The 19131-nt window shown below is 39.4% G+C and overlaps 1 protein-coding gene across 7 annotated transcripts; it reads right to left on the reverse strand.

The window, feature by feature from the left end:
• Positions 1–467: 467 nt before the first annotated feature.
• Positions 468–19100, reverse strand: cfap69 (cilia and flagella associated protein 69). 7 transcript variants are annotated; one of them, XR_003215779.1, is made up of 26 exons: positions 19016–19100; positions 18784–18914; positions 18508–18567; positions 18355–18420; positions 17916–18025; positions 17755–17831; positions 17034–17201; positions 15766–15918; positions 15388–15565; positions 14824–14947; positions 14673–14721; positions 14439–14560; positions 14129–14363; positions 11775–11939; positions 11571–11686; positions 11355–11473; positions 9532–9613; positions 9179–9371; positions 8394–8531; positions 7912–7988; positions 7386–7583; positions 7004–7090; positions 6818–6901; positions 3946–6055; positions 2962–3051; positions 468–1421 (listed from the first exon to the last, which is right to left on the reverse strand). XR_003215779.1 is itself a non-coding variant. In XM_005452838.4 (23 exons), exons 1-23 carry the CDS (start codon positions 18871–18873, stop codon positions 5891–5893), a joined length of 2787 nt encoding a protein of 928 aa, XP_005452895.1. In that variant the 5' UTR covers positions 18874–19060; the 3' UTR covers positions 5793–5890. The 7 variants fall into 7 exon arrangements, 4 of the variants coding, with proteins under 4 accessions (XP_005452895.1, XP_025757881.1, XP_019206203.1 ...); XR_003215778.1 differs by having other exon boundaries at positions 18784–19061; XR_003215780.1 differs by lacking the exon at positions 18355–18420 and having other exon boundaries at positions 17916–18073; positions 18784–19061.
• Positions 19101–19131: the final 31 nt, after the last annotated feature.

Consider the following 19131-nt stretch of genomic DNA (forward strand, 5'->3'; position numbering starts at 1 on the left):
TGGTTTTGTCTTTTCCTTTTAACGCTCAGAAATGTCCCCTGAGCTCGGACCGATTTCTGGGAACCACTATGAAACGGTTTGGTGAGAGGTCATCCCAACATCCCGACCGTTTGACAAACTCACGTGAGACCAAAGAATCAGTCGATTTGAAAATAAACTCATGTCATGATTCCCGCCTCGCAGTAAAATCACTTCCTCTGCTGGAGCTTCAGTCACATTAATCACCCCATACAGACTGTGCAGTCGCCTGACAGCATCCGTTTCCCCTCAGACCGTTTCCACATGGATGAAGCCTGAGAACCAGAGAGCGCTTTGAAAACATTCTGACTGATGTGTCCGTCCTGTCTGCTTTTACAGGACAGAATGGTGCGATCCTGTTGTGCTTTAAAGGCTTGTTGTCCTTGAGCCGAGAAGCACCTGAATGGACTGCAGTCTGCTGTTTGAAAACATTAGTCTGCACACGGAGCTCAGAAAATGTGAACATTTTTATTAGACGCACAAATAAGTGTAGATATTTCTGAGTTAGCATCTTACATTTACAGACATTTTCTTCAGTAAGTCGTTCGAAGATGTTTCGAAGATTCTTAGTGTGATTAGTGAAGAAATACTCAGATGTGACGCTGCTCAAGGATTTATATACAAACTACAAGAAATGCCTGGAAAGGTGCATTTGTGACTAATATTAAGAATAAAATAAGTTTGTAAGATTTTATACATACATTAGTTCTGCTGGATGTTTCTTCCTGTTAAAAAGGAGTTTTTCCTTCCCACTGTCGCCAAAGCACTTGTTCATAGGGGGTCATATCATTGTTGAGCTTTTCTCTGTTTTCCTTGTATTATTGTAGGATTTTTACCTGACAATATAAAGCACCTTGAGGCGACTGTTGTTGTGATTTGGTTCTACATAAATAAAATTGAATTGAATTGGATTACATCTGTATTATACACATTTTTAAACTAAACTCTAATGCTGTTTGTTAATTGAGGATTAATTGCATTAAAGTACAAATCTCTGATTTAATACGCACTCCTTTTAAAGATATCCTGCACACAACACGTAGGGTTATCAAACTACAGCTTCACACATGCTGATCACCGACTCACATTTTCCTTTGGGGACACTTAGATTTTCCTTCTAGCACCACACAGACACACCCACACACATAAACACACTCCCCCTCCGCTGACTTTCTCTGACGTTCACAAACACAACCTCTGTCGCATGAACCGCCTGTGCAGCAGAAACTGAACCAGTGAACAGGTGAGATCTCTCAGGCGTTTGGCCGCTTCAGCTGGACTCTCTCTGACATCCGCCTGGCGCTGTACAGAGACACTCCCATCCCCACCGCGGCCATCGTCATGGCGATGGGATCGATGAGGCTGCTCTGCGGCTGAATCTGGACCTCACCCGACATCTGCCTCTGTGGACAAGGCGGACACACAGGTGAAGAAAGGCTGTTAAAATATTCTTACTCCTCACTGAGTGTTTTCCTTTCAGTCACCCAGGGGCTGCTATAGTGAGATACTAATGACATAAGCTTTCAATGAATGCTCCACTTGGGTAATAATTCATCTGGCTGATGGCAGCTTTAGTTGTTCACGCTGTCCAATAAAGTTAAATTCAATAAAACAAAGTAGAAAGCCCCAGAAGGTGCTTTAATTTCCACACCTTAAACGAGACACTTAACTGGGACGAAATATGGTAATAAAAATGTGTGGGCATAAAGAACACAAATGAATCCTGATCCCTTTATTTTCCTGGTAATATTTCACTAATGTAAAAATAACCAACACAAATGACCAAATCGCTTTATCTAATCAGTCCTCACACACCCTCCATAACCGATTCCATCTCCCCATGGACCAGCATTGTTTCTCGTTTATTATTAAATAGCCTGTAGCTGGGTCTTAGTTTGTTTGTTTACATTGTCATTCTGTCTTTCTTTAGTCTCTTCAGTTTTCAGGTCTTTGTTCGAGTTACTGTATATATCAGAGTTTATTAGTTTGCTCAGATTTTTTCCCCATGTTAAGTTTACGTTTGTGTTTCTCTACTTGGTTATGATTGCTTACTTCCTGTTCTACTTTATTAGTCATCTTCCATGACTCGTAATCAGTTTTGCTTCCTCCCCTGTGATTGTGCTGATTGTCTGCACCTACTTCTCGTTTTTCAGTGCTGTGTTCACATCACGATTGCATTTCTGTGTATACACAGTGCTGTCCCACAGTCCTTTGCCTCACTGTCTCTTCTGCATGTCTCCAGTTAGTTTTCCATTTTTTTATTCTCAGAGTGGATTAATAAAATATAATCATTGTTAAAGTAACAAGTTTTAAACCCTTTCCAACTTCACTACAGTAGCAAACATGAAAACCTGTCATCTGTGCATCTGTTGGACACGCCCAGGAGTCCACATAACTCCACCCTTTAGGCATGACAGACCTTCTACCTCCTTACCACCAGACACAACCTGCTTCACTGCAGTTTTTTTCAACTACTTTAATATAGCTTAAATTAACAGTATATGAAGGAATTAAATTAGACACAAAAAGTGTGATTTAATCACCCGACTGGCCAATGGAGGGAAAAGTTTTCCTGAACCACTGATGTGTCTTTGATCTGTGAGCGATTAAAGATCAAATTGATACAAAGTAAAGGCTAAAGATAAAGTTACTCGTTTTTTATGAAGGTAACATTAAATCTACTCACCTACCTCACCACCATTTTTGGTACTTTTGATAACTGAGCAGGAGAACAGCATCAGTTATTTTTCGGTTGCGGGAGTCTGAACAGCTTATATAACATAAGCCCTCCTGAGATGGAGCTTTCTGTACATCCTGTCCACTGCTGCTGTTTTTCATAGTCTAAAGTATCGCTATTAAAAATGTATAGAAACCATAAAATATTCATTCAAACTCAGATTTGCTTCATGATAACGACAGCTAGCAGACTTTTTTGTCACAAACCTGGAGGAGGCGGAAGTATCCCGGTGTCAGTCTTCCCAGTCTGATGATCATTCCTGCTGCCTCAGCTTCTCAGATGGGAAGAGGAGCTTCCTGCAGGAGAGGAAAACTCCCATCACTCTTACTGTTTTCATTAAGTGAGCATTGTTATATGAGATTTATGCAGACAGTACGGCTCAGTTTTCCAGACATGGACTTAGATTTAAAACATTTTTCAGAGGAGATCTTCAGTGAAATTTTCTTTTAATTTAGGTCTAGGCCCACTCAGTGTCTGGCAAACTGGCTGAATATATCATGGTTGCTTTGGATGCCTTCACTGTTTGACGGGAAAAGCCCAAGAAGATAAAACTAGATGCATTTTACAGAGAAATACGGGGGAAAAGACACATTTTATCTTCCATATCTCATTTATCCTGCTGTGACACCCTCCGATTTATCTCAAAGAGAACTTAATCTTCTTGATGGAAATCAGTGACTTTAAAAACAGATTTCTGCCTCACTTTGAACTGCCTGGTTTATTTGAGGATGTTTTAGATACATATTTAAACCATACTCAAGAGAAGTACATCTCTGTGGAGAAGTGAACTGTCTTTAACCCAACTGGTTTAGTCATATTGAGGTAATTCAAACTGATATCACAGCCTTACATATGTTTTGTCACATAAATCTCAGTTTCAAAGCCACTAAAGCAAGAAAATGTTTGAGGATATTAATTTTTTATTAATATCGATACCTTATTTTAAGTCTTCTTGTTTAGTATTTCTAAGGCTTACACTGTGTGACCCTTTAATAAACAGTTTATAACACAGTTTATAATGTTTTTGGACGTATTTGCCTTAAGCAGAAGCTAACTGATGACAGTAAAAGCTGTAATTATATAAACTTTTACTTTATCACTTAACAGCTTCATTATAATGTGTTATAAAGCATTTATTGTTGGTGTCTCCACAGCATCATCAGCCTTCAGGTAAAACATATCAGTCTCACAGTTTGAAGTTAGGAGGTCCTCGTGGTGTTGATGAGCATCCAGTTGGGATCCAGACGTGCCTTCATCGACGGCAGACGGACCTCCGGCCCCGTGAAGCCCCTCGGCAGTCTGAGCAAACAGCGGGCAGCCTGATGCGCTGAAGAGGGTCCTGTGTCTCCCTGCTCTTTTGTACAGTGTGCCACACAAACACTCGCAGAGCCGCATGAAAAGCTCCGGCCTGTCAGGGGTGATTTGGCCATCCAGCCAGTGAAACGGGTGAGAGCAGAGAGAGGAGGAGAAGAAGAAGAGGTCGCTCTGTGCAGCATGTTGCACGCTTGAAGGAACATGTGTGTTAATGCACTGCAGTCACTTATGTAACCCAAAAAAGATAAAATACTTTTTAACAACCCAGCAGTAAAAAGGTTAATTTTTACTGCCAAAAAAACAGCGAGCTGCAGCATTTAATGAGAGCGTTAACCTCGAGTGGATGTAATTACACCGTGGGTTTATTATGTTTGAAGGTACAGTGATGTTACATAATGCAACGGAGTCTATGAGGCCACATTGATTGTTCAGGCTCTCTTTGTTTGTGGTGCAGGAGTGGTTACATAAATGTAGGATGAAAACATTTTATTTTTAACGATTTAAAGATTATTGTTAATAAATCGAATTACTTTATTAGTTTTGATGCAAAAACCATAATTATTTGGAAAAAAAACAATTTGAATTTAAAACAGATTGTATATGAATGTTCTGTGCACTGAAATAAGTCATGTTAGCTCCAAAGGAAAGCCAAGTTACTGCTTCTGACAGTCACGTTGAGAGGACTTGGGAAAAAAAGAAAATAAATAAAAATATAATAGTCTGGTTATGGCTCAGATAAGTCTTCAGGAAATTAAAGTAAGCCAGTGTAACGTTGTCTGAAAGGACAGAGACTCTGTGTGTGTGCCTGTGTGAAGGGCTGGGGTGGTGGGCTGGACTACAAGGTGTTGATTGTACACATGGAGTGACCTCACGTCTGCATCTGCTGCATAGAGCCACAGGAACCAGAAACATAAACACTATAAGCAGCTTTCTTGAATTATTTTTATTTTATCTTTCTCGTTTTCTCTTCCTGACAAGTTGGCTTTATTGTTCTAGCCTTAGTTTTTAGATCTTGGCCTGTATTTTGCTTCGGTTCCTATTTTGATTTTAGACTGTCCCAATCTGTTCTCGTCTTTTTTGTTCATGTTTTCATGTTTAATGTGAGTTTTCTCGGCTCTGTGTTTAGTACATGTCTTTTTTACGGAAGCTTGTTTCTGCCACAGAAAAAGACAAACTTCCATACCTTTAGGTTGTTTTTCTCTTCCTTGTGTTTTGCTCTGGAGTTTTGCCCCCCCCCCGGTCCGGTATGAGTCTTCACATGTGTCTAATCCCTAATCGTCACTCTGTCTATAAATACACCTCGCACTCAAAACAATGGTGCTTGTCCTCATAAATATGAAGCAATAACTGTGAGTAACACGCAAATTATTCAAATTATTAATCAATAAGGTAAGCATGCTTGGTATAAACTGAATGCACACCAATTAAGTAAATTTCATTTAACCATTAAATTTAATGTTTAACATTTCACTTTTGTAACAAAATTACAAAAAACTTGCATAATTAACTTACTTAAAGTCTGCATTTTTGGGTTGTTTGCACTGAGTCACTCCTTCACTGCCCCCCCCACCTTTTGTTTGTAGTGTATCTTCTTGCCGATTGGACTTTGTTATTTTGGACCGCTTTAAACTATTAAAGTTCACTTTAAGTTGTAATGAACTTGATGACCCCTCTGCTCTACTCATGTATCTTGACAATTCCTGTAAAACACATTAATACAGTCTTTACATTAGTGCAGTTTAATTTTATGAGCGTACAGCACAATAAATGCTGTTACATGAAGAATGTGAATGCCTTGTATTAAGAGTGACTTTGGTAACGTCAGTCTGCAGAAGACGCCGTGCTGAAGTAGTCTGGGTTTGGTGTTGTTGGTTCTCCTTTGTCCTGACTTGGGGCTCTGACTGGAGTTCTGACCAGCGTCACCTTCACTCCTGCCGGACCCTGAGCGTCCGTGCTCTCCACTCCAACGACGTGTCCGATGAAATGCTGAAACACACCAAAACAGAACGTCAAGACAACAGCAAGTTGCTCCTCAATTATTTAAATTTTGATCATTGTTCACAAATAAAAGGAAAAGAACTGAATTAAAGACAAAGAAACTCTTTTGTATATAACAACTCTTTACAGAGCATATTCTAAAGGACATCACATTTCACTAAAACTTCAGATTTATATTTGGTTATCACCTTAAAATATTAAAGGTTTGCATAATAACTACACTAATCCCTCACCACCATTTGTTCTAACCCCCTGCATATTTAAGCGTACCTTTTCCTCTGACTTCATGATCATTTTGTGCTTTGTGCATTATTAGTGCAGAGTTAAGATCTACTGAAGTTATTAGAAAGGCTATTTGTTAGTTTGCTCCATTTAACTTTAGTTTAACTAATGTAACAAAGGAGTTTCCCAAGTTTGGCAGTAATAAACTAAGTCTAATCTCATCTTATATATTTTCATTCATCTTCTGTAGCATATTTATGTTATTTTGCCCATGAATGTCAGGATTTATCTACTATTAAAACTAATTTCAGTGATGCTTTCTGAGCCAAAAACTCCATATTAAGCTGAAATTCATTACATACACTAAAAATGCTCATTCTCAGAACCAGAAAATGAGCTATACCCTAAACAGACTTTTTTCTTTGCTCCATTTTGTGAAAATAGGATATGAGATTTAATTATTTTAATCAGGGTGCAATGAAGCAATAAAGCGGGTGGCTGGTAAAAGTCATGAAAAGTTGTAAAGACCTCAGCAGGGCGGATAGCAGCATCCTCGTGCTTTGGTTTAGGTCTGGATGATTCGGCGTACTTCTCCCTCTGTGCTTTTACTTCCTGTATACAAAGTGCATAACAAAAATATAAACTTACTACTTATACTGAGAATCCAGATATTATTATTATTAGGATGGAATTTATGGTTAAAAATCTTTAAACCTTCAGGGCTTCATAGTTTGAAGTCCTAGAAACGTAATCGTCCCATGACTTTGCCATGAACTCCTTTTGCTTCCAGCGAGACTTCATCTATGATAAAGACAGAAAAAAGTCAGAACTCATTTTACTAAAACAAACTGTCCCAGAGGAAATGTGCTTCTAGTCAAACATATATTTAAAAACATTTTACTAGACAGATACAAAAAAAAAAAGACTGAATTTGTTTGATTATGCATGTGAAAATAAATCTGATTATTTTTACAGTAGCTCAGGAAGAAAAAACAACCTGTGTAATATCATTTATGTCTTTTTTGGGGGGTTTTGTTAAAGAAAAACATTTTAAGCTGACTTTCAGGTAAACCATTTCCACTCCTTTACTCCGTACCTCTGTGTATGTGAGCTTCTCCTCGCTGATGTCCTCCTTCTGATGGTGCTCCAGGATGCTGTTTTGTTCCTCCACGATCCTCCTCGCCGTGTCCTCCGCAATCTTGCAGATGGTGCTCAGAGCCTCCTGGTCGGGGCTGATCGGCCTCACGCCTTCCAGACTCAGTTCCCGGCTAATCTCATCCCACACCTCACCAACCTGCAGCACCATGGGAGATAAACATGTTGATGTTTTATCTCGGTTTATGTCCTCTGCATCTGAAACCTTTAAGAGAGCTCGACACTTCTTTAAGTCTGTCTTTCCTCCCTTTGACTACCGGTTATTTATAGATTGTTTTCCTGACAGACTCTCAAATCCGTCTCAGTATTTTGTATAATGAGGAATTTTGTACTTTTACTTTGAACATCTCTACTCTACTCACAGCTAAAGCTTTATATTAATTTCAGATTTGAACAAACTTTGAACAGATTGTAAGTCTGAGCAACTATTATATGAAGCAGCAACAGTGTTTTTCCTTCACTTTTACCTTAAAGTCTAGATATCTCCTGATGATGGTCAGAGTCACATAATCTTTACCCAACAATCCAGGAAGATCCTGAAACCCTGAAAGGAAAAAAGTCACAAATACTCCTTCTGATTGCTTTTTAATATAACAATATTAGCGAATGCTTTGACCAGAATATCATGGTATCGTTTTATTACTCTGATATTTCAAAACTTCAAAAGATCGTCAATCAATAAGAGATAAACTTTATTTTTAAAAAAAGCCAAATTGAGACTGAATATGATTTGAAAGGCTACAAAAAGCAACATGTAAAAATAGCGTTTTGTTTTACATAATAGTAGTTTTTTGTTAATAAAAATAAATACTAAATAAATAAATAAATATGTAAAACTGGTCTATAGGAGGAGCTACAAAGAAATTGGGATAATCAAATAATCTAATTACAAAATATTCTTAATAAATAGTTTACATTTAGTATGAAACTGATTAATTTGTTTGGTTACCAATTTTGCAGAAGATGGAGTAAATCTTCGATCGCAGGTTCTCTGACATCTCCAATACTGCAGCACTTGGTACGTTAGCAGGAAATGAAAGCAGAGGTTCATCCAGCTGGAAAAGACTGAGGATGGGCCTCTGAGGATCTTCAAGATAAAAGAAATAGCAAAGAGAAATATTTGAGATTACAGAGACAAAAAGGGCCTAAAATCTGATTTTTACCTGCTGGAAAATGTAAAACTTTTAAAACTTTCTGTCTGAGATGGAAAGATGAAAAAAAATCCATCAGCTATGCAAAAACACACAAAAAAATGTATTTTCATTTACAATATTTTTTTCAGTTATATTTAACCATTCCCTGCATCTGGTTGGCTCAGTGGTACAGAACGTTATCGTTGCATAAAAATGTCAGATAAAAATCAGATGTTTATAAAATCCAGGTTAGGAAAAGAAATAATGGCGTGTATGTCGAAGTCCAACACAAACAGTGGAGGACAAAGCAGAGGTGCCCGTAAAAGACCCCCAAATAACATTACAGACTAACAGGATCCTTTTTTTTTAAAATTGCATCATCAGTTTAGTAGAAACATTTACCTGTTAGTGCAGCAGAAATCTAAAAAACATAAAGTTCTTTATTTCTATTTGATATCTAATTGAAAAAAAAAGGTGAAATCTGTTCTCTGATGGTAAATGGCTGGCTTTTTAAGTCTCACTGAATAAATGTGTCAGCCACAAACTATTCTTCATCTCCGCAAAGCCTCATCATTTAGTCCTCGCACTCAACTAGACTGACCTGCGATGCCTCCATGTTGATTTCGATGAACTCCTAGCTCCTCCTCTTCCTCTCTCCACAGCTGCAGCAGGAGTCTGGGAGCCGTCTGTCCGTTGCCGTCCCTCCAGGTCAGAATGTACGGCAGCGTGTTCAGGTTGTCACATAACTCTAGCAGGGTGGCGAGGACGACACCGTGCACACACCGGGGGCTTGTCTGCAGGAGAAAAGGACGTTTATATTACCTGTGAACGCTGCCTGACATGAACTAGCTTTAACACAGAGCAGCTGAAAGCCTATTTTTAGTCACAAAATACAGGTAGAAAAAAAGGAAACTTTTAAAGCCTCGACAGTAACTTCAGGAAACTTTTACTCACACTGAGTAAGTTGAGGAGAAGAAACACCCCCTCTTTAACCAGAAAGTAATCTTCTGTGGTGTAGCAGCCTACGATACACGACCTGATGGGAGAAAAGGCGCACGGACAGAAACTTTCTCAGCTGTAGGAGACAAAAAATAGACCCCTGATATTTGGCTTGTAATTGCAACAAAAAAATGTGCTTGTTGAGCTGCTCGCAGGTCCATAACAGAACTGAAAAATCTGTTATGATGACCTGAACTCGAGGTCATTATAACAGATCTCGAGATTCTGTACTTTTATTTATAATGTGGTAGACATCAAATATTTCTCCAGATTAGGTTAAAATTCACTGACCGTCTTCATGCTGATGGTCATATCTGTTACTACACTATAGCCTGTGGATAAAACTATGATTAAATGCAGGTAATATTGTAGAAAGTAGTAAATAATGCTTCCCAGAAAGTTGATTCTATTCATATGGACCACAATTCACTCACGTTCTGTGGACAAACACATCGAGTTCACCAGGGAGGACATGAAATCGGACAGGCAAAGCACAAATTACCATCAGTAATAGGGAGACTTTTGAAAGTTCATGTGTACCATAAACCAATGCTTACAGTCCAGGATTCAAGGTTTAACTCTCACCAGCCTCTGGAGCACAAATTGGGTATTATTAGGACGCTACAGCACCATCTCCTCAGAGCACAATGCCCCAGAAATCCTCCAAGATCCAGAAGGTTAATCACTGCCTGCATGAAAACTGTTGGTGATCCCTTATGTCAGGGGAGTCCAGGGCCGGTGTCCTACAGGTTTTAGATGTGTCCTTGATCCAACACAGCTGATTTAAATGGCTAAATTACCTCCTCAACATGTCTCAACATTCTCCAGAGGCCTGGTAATGAAATAATCATTTGATTCAGGTGTGTTAACCCAGAGTGATATCTAACACCTGCAGGACACTGGCCCCTGAGGCCTGGAGCTGGACACCCCTTATGTGAACAGTTGAGACAGGCTTTTTGAAAAACACAGCATCTCTGTCACTTTCCAAAGCATACTACACCAAAAAATGGTCCACTCCAATGATCCCAGGTCTCTCGGAGTAAACAGAATAATATAGTGTATGTCATTAAGTACCAGGAGGACTGCTGTTTATCATGCATCAGGGAAACCAAACAACCTCTCGCTAAACACACAGAAGACCTGCTTCCTTGGGGTGGGACTCTGCAGTCTATTGAACCTGCAGGCCAGTGGCCAATCTTTCAATGATGAGGAAGTGCACATCCTGGGCAGGCAGCAATGCTGGTTAGAGCGAGGAGTCAAGGAAGGGGAACAACAATAGCTGACCTGAAGAGGAGGTCTAAGAGTACATCTGTCACCTTCTTACAGTGCTGTGATTGCAGCCACTCCCAAGCTCACTGTGAGCAGTACTGATTAATGTTCATTATGGCTAGTTTACTGCATAAACCTTCTGAAAAACTGAAAATATTGTTGAAAAAAAAATAAATATCAGCAAAAGGCCCCAGATTTAAGAGGTTAAATGCCTCTGAGCTGAACTGCATTCATATTATGTAAACCGAGCATTAGAATAGAAAAGTCCCATTTGTCCGCTAAGGCACTTATGCCATTAAATCCAAGTGAGTTTTTCATCTGCTCCAATACAGAAACTATATTATACAATTAAATTATGCCTAACAAAGACATCATCATACATCTGGCTAACAGAGTTACACTTTCGGTTTCTCATATTACCCTAGCCTGGATCTGGCAAATGTAAATGACTGTACAAATATGAATAAATACAGCAGTTAATGCATTAAAGTGTGCTGCAGTTCACTGACCACACACAGTCCACTGTGGAGAGCACGAGCTTGTTGTGTCCGAGGCCGCTGTAAAACTTGTCAGAGCCTTTTTTCAGAAAATGAACCGCCATCTCAACTCCCTCTGAGCCAAACAGTTCCTATGAAACAGAACAGGCAGCAAACAAACACAGACTCACCGGATATCAAACTAGCCAGTTCTGAGCGCTTTCTTTAAGTTAGCAATATGAGCTTTACCTTTCTGTGCATGTCGGTCTCACACAGCGTTGAAAGGATCACCTGAATATCCGACTTTATCTCCAGAGTGACGACATCATCTTCATCAGGACCCGCGTCTATCTGCATGAGAATCCCTGAGGAAACACCACAGCTTTGACTTTACTGAATTCATCAACAGTAAATGTTGATATTGAGCATGTGTCATGTGTCAAGTCCAGTCACCCAGAAGCTGGTTGATGATTCCCTGATCACAGAGGTCCTGGTTTACAGACTCTTCGCCCAGAGAAGTCACCGATCTCAGCACTCTGATACAGTGCCGCGTCTGTGCCTTCTTACCGCCTCTGCCTCCGGTGGCGTGGAAGCTGTGACCCTGGCCAAAGTAAGAATCTGAAATAAAGGAGAGAATATAGTTACTGACTGTAGACCGATTGGTCAGTTTGTGAAAAAGTTTGTGAACCCTTTAAGATTTCATACATTTCTGCATAGATATTATCTAGAATATAATTAGTGTTTTACCCATGTGCTAAATACAGATAAAGAAAACCTGATTTAAAATTCAAATGAAAATATTACATTGTACTTTATTTAATGAGGTGTGTATTACATGGATTACATACTTCATTAAAGGCCAAAAGCATGTGAGAGTCCTATATTTTCTGTCATGTTATCCCACTTATGAGTCCGTGTTACATGGCTTCAGTCGCCTTCAGTTTCCTTGATTAGTACAGTCTGTCTGACGGTGGATTGGTCTACACTGTAGACCAAACTCTTTAGAGACGGATGAGCATCCGTCCATAGAAATCTTTATAATTAATAATAAGAAAATTGATTTTAAATAGCAAATTGAAAAGGTTTACAAAGTGCTCTGACAGACAGGAAAAAGCAGAATACTGAAAGGCTTATATCTACACCGAAAGCCAAACACTAAAGTCACTCAAACCAGGAACAATTTAAAACTTAACAACCAAAAACTAATAATAAGAAATCCAAAACACAAAATGCAAACATATCTCATGTAATGGAATTACTGAGTCTATAAAAATGTGTTTAAAGAAGCTTTTTAAAGATGTTTCTGATTTTGTGAGTCTGATCTCCTCAGGTGGGTTGTTACAAAGTCTGAGAGGCACTGATAGCAAACAGTCTGGTCATCGTTTGATTTACAGTAAGCCTTGACATTGGCACAGCTAAAAGGGACACACATAAGAGCCAGACGTGCTTTAATAGTGATCTGTTAAACCTCAAAAATCTATTTTTAAAATTACAGGGAGTCAATGAAGAGAAGCCAGGATTGGGCCGATGAAATGCCTTCTGCTTAAAGCCAGAATTAGATAGCTAGATAATTAATTCCTCAAACGTGTTGATAAATTAGACTTAAATAAATCCACTGTTAAAAAATAAAGACCAGATGCCCACTCACACCTTTTGTCCCTCTAACTGAAAAGATCTGCCTCTAATTTAAACTTAATAAATTAATGACTGTGTGAAGTTTATCCATAAGCTAAGAAACACATGAACCCTGGGTCTGAGGACCCAGGGTTCATGTGTTTCTGGTGGACTTGTTTATATTTCTGCGTTTATCTCGGGCTGGTCGCCCTGCCCGTGTGTTTGTTTAACATGCCTTGCTGTCGTATGTTTGTTGTTGTCCTCTCCTGTTCCCTCGTTTCCTTATGTACGAGTTGATGTGCGTGTGTGTGTGTGTGGTGGTGTCCGGGGTTTCCTGAGACGTCAGGCCCGGAGAGTTTTTCCTGCAGGGGAGCCAGCCACACCTGAGGGATAATTACGCACACCTGTTGCTGATCAGCCTCGTCTGGAGGATTACTTAACAGAGGAGCTGAACTTCAGTTGATGTGGGAATGTTGTGAGAAACTCCATCAGGTCCCAGCTAGTTTGTGACAGTGTCTTGGGTCTCTGATCGTTGCATGTACTAACAAGAGCCTGTTGTTGTTTCCAGAGGGTTGCGGAAATGAGTGGAAGAAGTGTAGCGCTGTTGGCACCATTGGGAGAAGATTAACTCACCAAAGACACAGTGAGAAGCCACAGCATGGCAGCAGGGAACAAGCACGGGAAGCATGGAGAGGATTATTTGCACCTTTTTCTTCCTTCACTGTAAATAAACACACTGAACTCTACACAGGAAGTCACGTGTTTAGGTCCTGCTTTCACATCTCTGACAAAGAAAGTATTAAAAGTGACAGAGATTATAAGGCATAAGTTAAAGTGTCACCTGAAGTGCTGAGAGGAGTTGAAATGTGTATTATTTAAGAGCTATTTTTGTTTATATTTGGGGGTTTGATTATGAGCTATTTTGTAAGCTGTGAAACTAGTTAAACTATCAGCTGCATAAAAAAATCTTTAAGAGACAAAAGAAGCTGAAGAGTATGATAAAGTGTAAGAGATGAAAGCTGATTAAATGTCTGTTGCGCAGCAAATCATGGTAATGACAAAAAGTGAGTGTATAAGTGACTTAGTGTTTGACTCAAATACACTCTGATAGGACACTGTAATGCCCTTGACCTTTAACCTTTTAGATACAGTACAGATTCTGCTGGGCCTTGTTTTTTCTTGTGTTTCCTGACCTGGCCCAACACACCAGTCCAGCAGGAGCAGCAGACAGGTGTTCCCCTCACAGGAAATGTACTCCTCCAACATGAGCGGCCCGATGGTGGCGAGGGTGGCCAGCGCCTGCAGCTGGAGCTCCTCCTTCTGCGCAGCGGACCAGTGACGCGACCCCGACTGACGCTCAGACGAGGAGGCGACAGGCGGCTTCATGAGTGCCAGCAGAGCCAGCATAACACGTTCTTCTTTATAAAGCTGAGAGAAGAAAACTCTGAGTCATCACACAGGTTATCCAAACTTAAACAATGACTGGGTGAGCGTGTGACTGACCTGCAGGGCAGCCAAGTCCCTCGACATAACAACCAGCAGATTCAACAGCAACTTCTTCATTTTCAAATCTTCGTTACTATAGCTGAGCTTGAGGTTGCGGATCAAAGGGTTGTGACTTTTCACTAAAACATATGAAAATAAAACTGCTTTTTTTAAAAAGATGCTACTGTATTCATGAATAATGAAGTCATTTGTAAAAATGTGTGTAACATTTAAAGGATAGAGTGCCCTCACGCTCTGGAAATGTGCTGAAAACCACAAGCTGTTTGGCAAATGAACTCTCCTGAAAATTAGATACACCTCAAATTATTAAAAAAATTCATAAAAACACCCGGTGGGTGAAAAAAGTAACAAATTACTATTTATTAAACTTTCCTGTACTCACAATAAGCTGTGAGCCTGGACTTTCTGCAATGAGAGTTGTGATCACGAGCAGATCGTTTCTGAGTTGGAGGTCTGAATGTCCAGAGCCGGTGTTCAGCAGGTGAAAAAATGCTTCTTTCAGAGACCTGAGGAACAAATAAAGCTAAAAGTCAGATATCAAAGGATGAATGACAGCACACACAAGGAACACACAACCAACAGAAATCAGACGAATTACAAATAATGAAACTTTTCCATTAAAAATGATGGTTTGGCTAAAATCAGAGCTGCAGGCATTTCAATTACCCATGTAAGAAATGTAAAATCATTACACATAAGAAAAGAATGATGTATTTGTTATGTTTATTTCATTGTAGTTCTGTATTTCTTCCCTAGTCTTTTAAAGGATGTGTTGATTGTTCGAGGCATTTAATAGATTAGAAAAACGTTGTACTTAAAATCTTGAAATTTTTGTGAAGTAAACTCCAAGGAAATTTCCCTTGTGCTGCCTCATTTAAAAGATCCTACATCCATCAGGCACATCGTGCACATTTAAAAGCATCTTAAATGAGGAGGACACGCGTACAGGACACACTCCAGGGTGCCGAGCTGAGCGGTGACCACCTCCTTGTTGCCCCTCTCCAGCAGGTTCCAGAGGATTTCGGAAGAGCGGAACAGGACCTGGCCGGTCGGGTCGTAGTCGTTCATGTGGAGACATACAGTCTCTGCTCCTCGAGCATGGAGTATTGAAGAACAGTTCATATCTGTGGTTGTAAAGTGAAACATAGATGTGTGTAACCCAGTAAATAACCCAGTGACCTGCTGACACTGAAGTAAGGACACTTAAATCATCATTGTCCGAATATCTGATTTATGATCTTGAGAGCTGGCTACTTTCTCCAGTGAAGGAGGTCATCTGTTCCTCCCCTCCCTCACTGGCTCTGCAGTGAAATAAATGACTGACCAGAGCAGCTGGAGAGGATCTGAAGGATGTGAAGGAGTTGCAGTTTGATGGTGGGCTGGTTTTCGAGAGTGGCCATGGAGAGGAGAAGTGTCTGAGCCAGCTCACTGCGCTCCAGCAGCTGCAGCCTGTAGCCTGGAGAGGTCGGCTGGAGGCCTGAGGAAACAGAGCAGAAACATTATTAAACACAACTATAAATGTTTAAATCCCAGGTTCAACATCAGGGAAGAAACAAGCTAAGAGATCATTATAAGCCATTTAAAGTGGACTTATTGAGGTGATTTCCAGCTCCATGTTTGGACTGTACTGCAGTAGTTTAGTATGACTCACAGTTCAAAATTATTTATCTTGTACTCAGCCATAGCGCAATCCCTCACATCAGCTTCTGTTTAAAACAAGTCATTTTAGCCCTTTTCCTCTTACCCCAACCTCATCCTGATTGGCTGACCCTCACAAACAGAAGAAGGTGGTGCTTCTGTGCTTACATGCAGAGTTGTGCAACTTAGATGAACATATTAGAGTTATCAGCCTTTACAGAGCCAGGAGATGAAAAAAAAGGCTTTTGTCAAACATGGATTAATTTTTCATACAATGGCATCATTACCCAAAACTTTTGAAATGTTAAAAATAATCATTAAAAATTCTAAAAGCGTGCATAAAACAGAAATTAAGGAAAAACACATTATGTCCACTTTAAGGAACAAGACAATTATACTGATAACTAAAGAGGAATCAACATTTAAAAAAGAGTCATGCCACGGTCAGAAATAAAGAACACATTAAAAAAAATCAGATTCAGATGAAAATAAAAATTAGAGGCTCACTAAACATGAGTTTCTGGAACAAATGATGGTCAATTACTTTAATAAGGACTAAACTAACAACAAAATATATAAGTAAAAATGAGCCATTGTACTGACCAGCCACCTACTTCACATTGGTGATATGACTCTTGAAAGTCTACCCAAAACGCCCTTTTAAATTATTAGAAAAATAAGTTACCAATCCTTATTTCAGCCTCATATTTGACAGATTTTATGATCTATTAAACTTGTGCTATCATGTGTTCAAAAACTTTATCTCTAAATCCTGAACAGCCTCGTAGGACACTGGGTACGGCTGTAAGCTCATGTACATATCTATATGAAATCTAACCAATTCTAATAAAGAAAACATGAAGAAAACAAATGAAAAGAAAAGAGAAGAGAAGAAACACAGAGGACAAAGAAAAGCACAAGCATGCCACCACAGACGCCATGACAGAGCCTCACTTAGTGAAAGTCTAGAAAATTGGTTGTTAGAAGGGAAAGTCCGAGGCTTTCGCGTGGTACCATCCGTACCATCGAGCATCTGTTTGGGAGCCACAGAGCTGTAGAATGATTTCACGCATTCAAATATGAGCTGCCTCACTTCAGCATCAGACACTCTCATCAGACACCCTGCCAAGAGAAACACAACTCAGAAGAGCTCCATGTCGTCATTCTCATCTGAAGAATATTAAAACTGCACTAACTTAATCCGCAACTGTGCAAGTTTCAAGTCTAACCATTTAAATTAATGGAAGTTTACTCTTTTTAAGTTAACAAAAAGTTCAAATGATTAAACATTTCTTAAAATTGAATAATCTATATTTCTGAGTTGTTTTTAAAAATTCACATCTTTAGAGGGAGCTAGCTTGTTTTGAATATCATGCAGCATGTAAGATTAACATGCCACAGCAGAAATCTTTTGATCATTAGGTTTGTAAAAATGTGATCATGTATCGCAAACAAGACCATTAAAAACCAATTAAAATAATAAAAATGTTTCAAAATTAGAGGCTGGAATTATGAAATGTTTCACAGTTCTGTTGCTGTTTTGAATTTTTAACACTCTACGATCAAATAATGTGACTTTCTGTCTTTAAAAAAACAAAAAACAAACATAATTTGCACCTGTATATAAATGTATTTAAAGCAGCAGTGACTGACCAATCTGAAAGCCCTTTATTACCCATCTGAGAGAGAAACTCTGTGACATCCTGAGCGTAGTGCAGCTCGTCAGATGTCTTCTCCTTCAGAAAGGGAAGCCTGAGACGAAAGAGAGCAGCACTCTGACGATCAGATCATCTTGTGAGATAAAATATGAGCTGTTTGCTTGAAAGAGTTTCTTACCTACAAATTATAAGAGCTTCACACAGAATGGGCACATATTCGGGGTGATCTGTCACCTTCTCTGCGCAGATGTTGAGTATTTTTGCGATGGCTGTCAGCTCTTTTAAAAGCTTCAGACAGTTAAAGAAGTTTTTTGCAGATTGTTCACTCATGCAGAGCTAAATCCCAACAAGCAAGGGGAGGTGATGGGTCATTGTGATAACTGAGCCTATTTCTGAACACAGAAAATGCTGACAGAAAGAGTGATGCTGTGATAAATTAGAGCCTTGGGACCAATGTTTGGTTTTGTGTTCACGTGGTATGAGAGCAGATCTATTTCCATCACTGCAGCAGGGGACCATAATGAGGAAAATTTGACAATCTGCTGCTGTGTGTGACGCCCGAGAGGGATTTCTTAGAAAGACAGTCTACAATATGAGAAAAAAAAATGAAAGGATACAAAGCCAATTTGGCTTTTCTTCAGTAGTTTCTTCAGAACAAAAAGGTGTCTTTCCTTCAAGTTAGTCTTTAGTAAAAACAGGTGGATTAAATGCACTATATGTGTAATACAATAGCAGAAAAAAGTGGACTGGCATTCAGGTTTTTAACTTACTGTCAAAGGATCTTCAAGAAGACGAATCACCTTACTGAGATCGAGACTTTTAGCATTAACCTGGAGAGGAATTTAGGTTATAGTTTAGGCTGTCTGTCAGGCTCGGCTGGGATATAATTTGCAATTTCTGAAATGCTCAGAAAAGTCAGAAACCATTTAACAGCAACACTGATGTTAAGCTGTTGATGCTTTAAATACCTTTAAAGCATTTAAGGCGTTATCACACTCTAACAATGCCATTTACTTTCCCAGTGGAGATATTTCCAAACTGCTCACCTCCTGATGGCGGTGGCTCTTCTGGGATGCTGTCAAACCGATTACAGGGATCCCCGGCTTTCTTCTGTGCACAACTTTTCCCGAATCCATTTGTAAATTCAGAACTGCTTTCTGGCTTCAGTTTTTAAAAGCTAAAATTTTAAACATTTAAACATCCTCTTTTTTTTAATACCTGCTGTTTTTGTTTTCGAACAAACGTGCTAACATTAAACGATGCTCAGTCTGAACTTACGTAGCTTTTTAACAATCGCCTCTCCTCTTCTTCTCTCCGTTTATGTTGCCAGTCTGACAGCGTACTGCCGTTGCTATGGTTACCCTGGCACTACGGAGAGCGGCAGAGTTCAAAAA

Source organism: Oreochromis niloticus, linkage group LG22 (assembly GCF_001858045.2).
Source record: "Oreochromis niloticus isolate F11D_XX linkage group LG22, O_niloticus_UMD_NMBU, whole genome shotgun sequence".
In the NCBI taxonomy this organism is placed as follows: Eukaryota; Metazoa; Chordata; class Actinopteri; order Cichliformes; family Cichlidae; genus Oreochromis; species Oreochromis niloticus.

Excerpts from the sequence above, each read along its gene's own strand:
- cfap69 (XM_005452838.4), bottom strand. The coding sequence starts at position 18,873 with ATGGATTCGGGAAAAGTTGTGCACAGAAGAAAGCCGGGGATCCCTGTA. Across the intron at positions 18,421-18,507 it reads TTCTTGAAGATCCTTTGACA|ACTAACTTGAAGGAAAGACA; the intron begins GTAAGTTAAAAA and ends TTTTTACTAAAG. Across the intron at positions 18,026-18,354 it reads AGAAAAGCCAAATTGGCTTT|CTTTTAAAAGAGCTGACAGC; the intron begins GTATCCTTTCAT and ends AACTGTCTGAAG.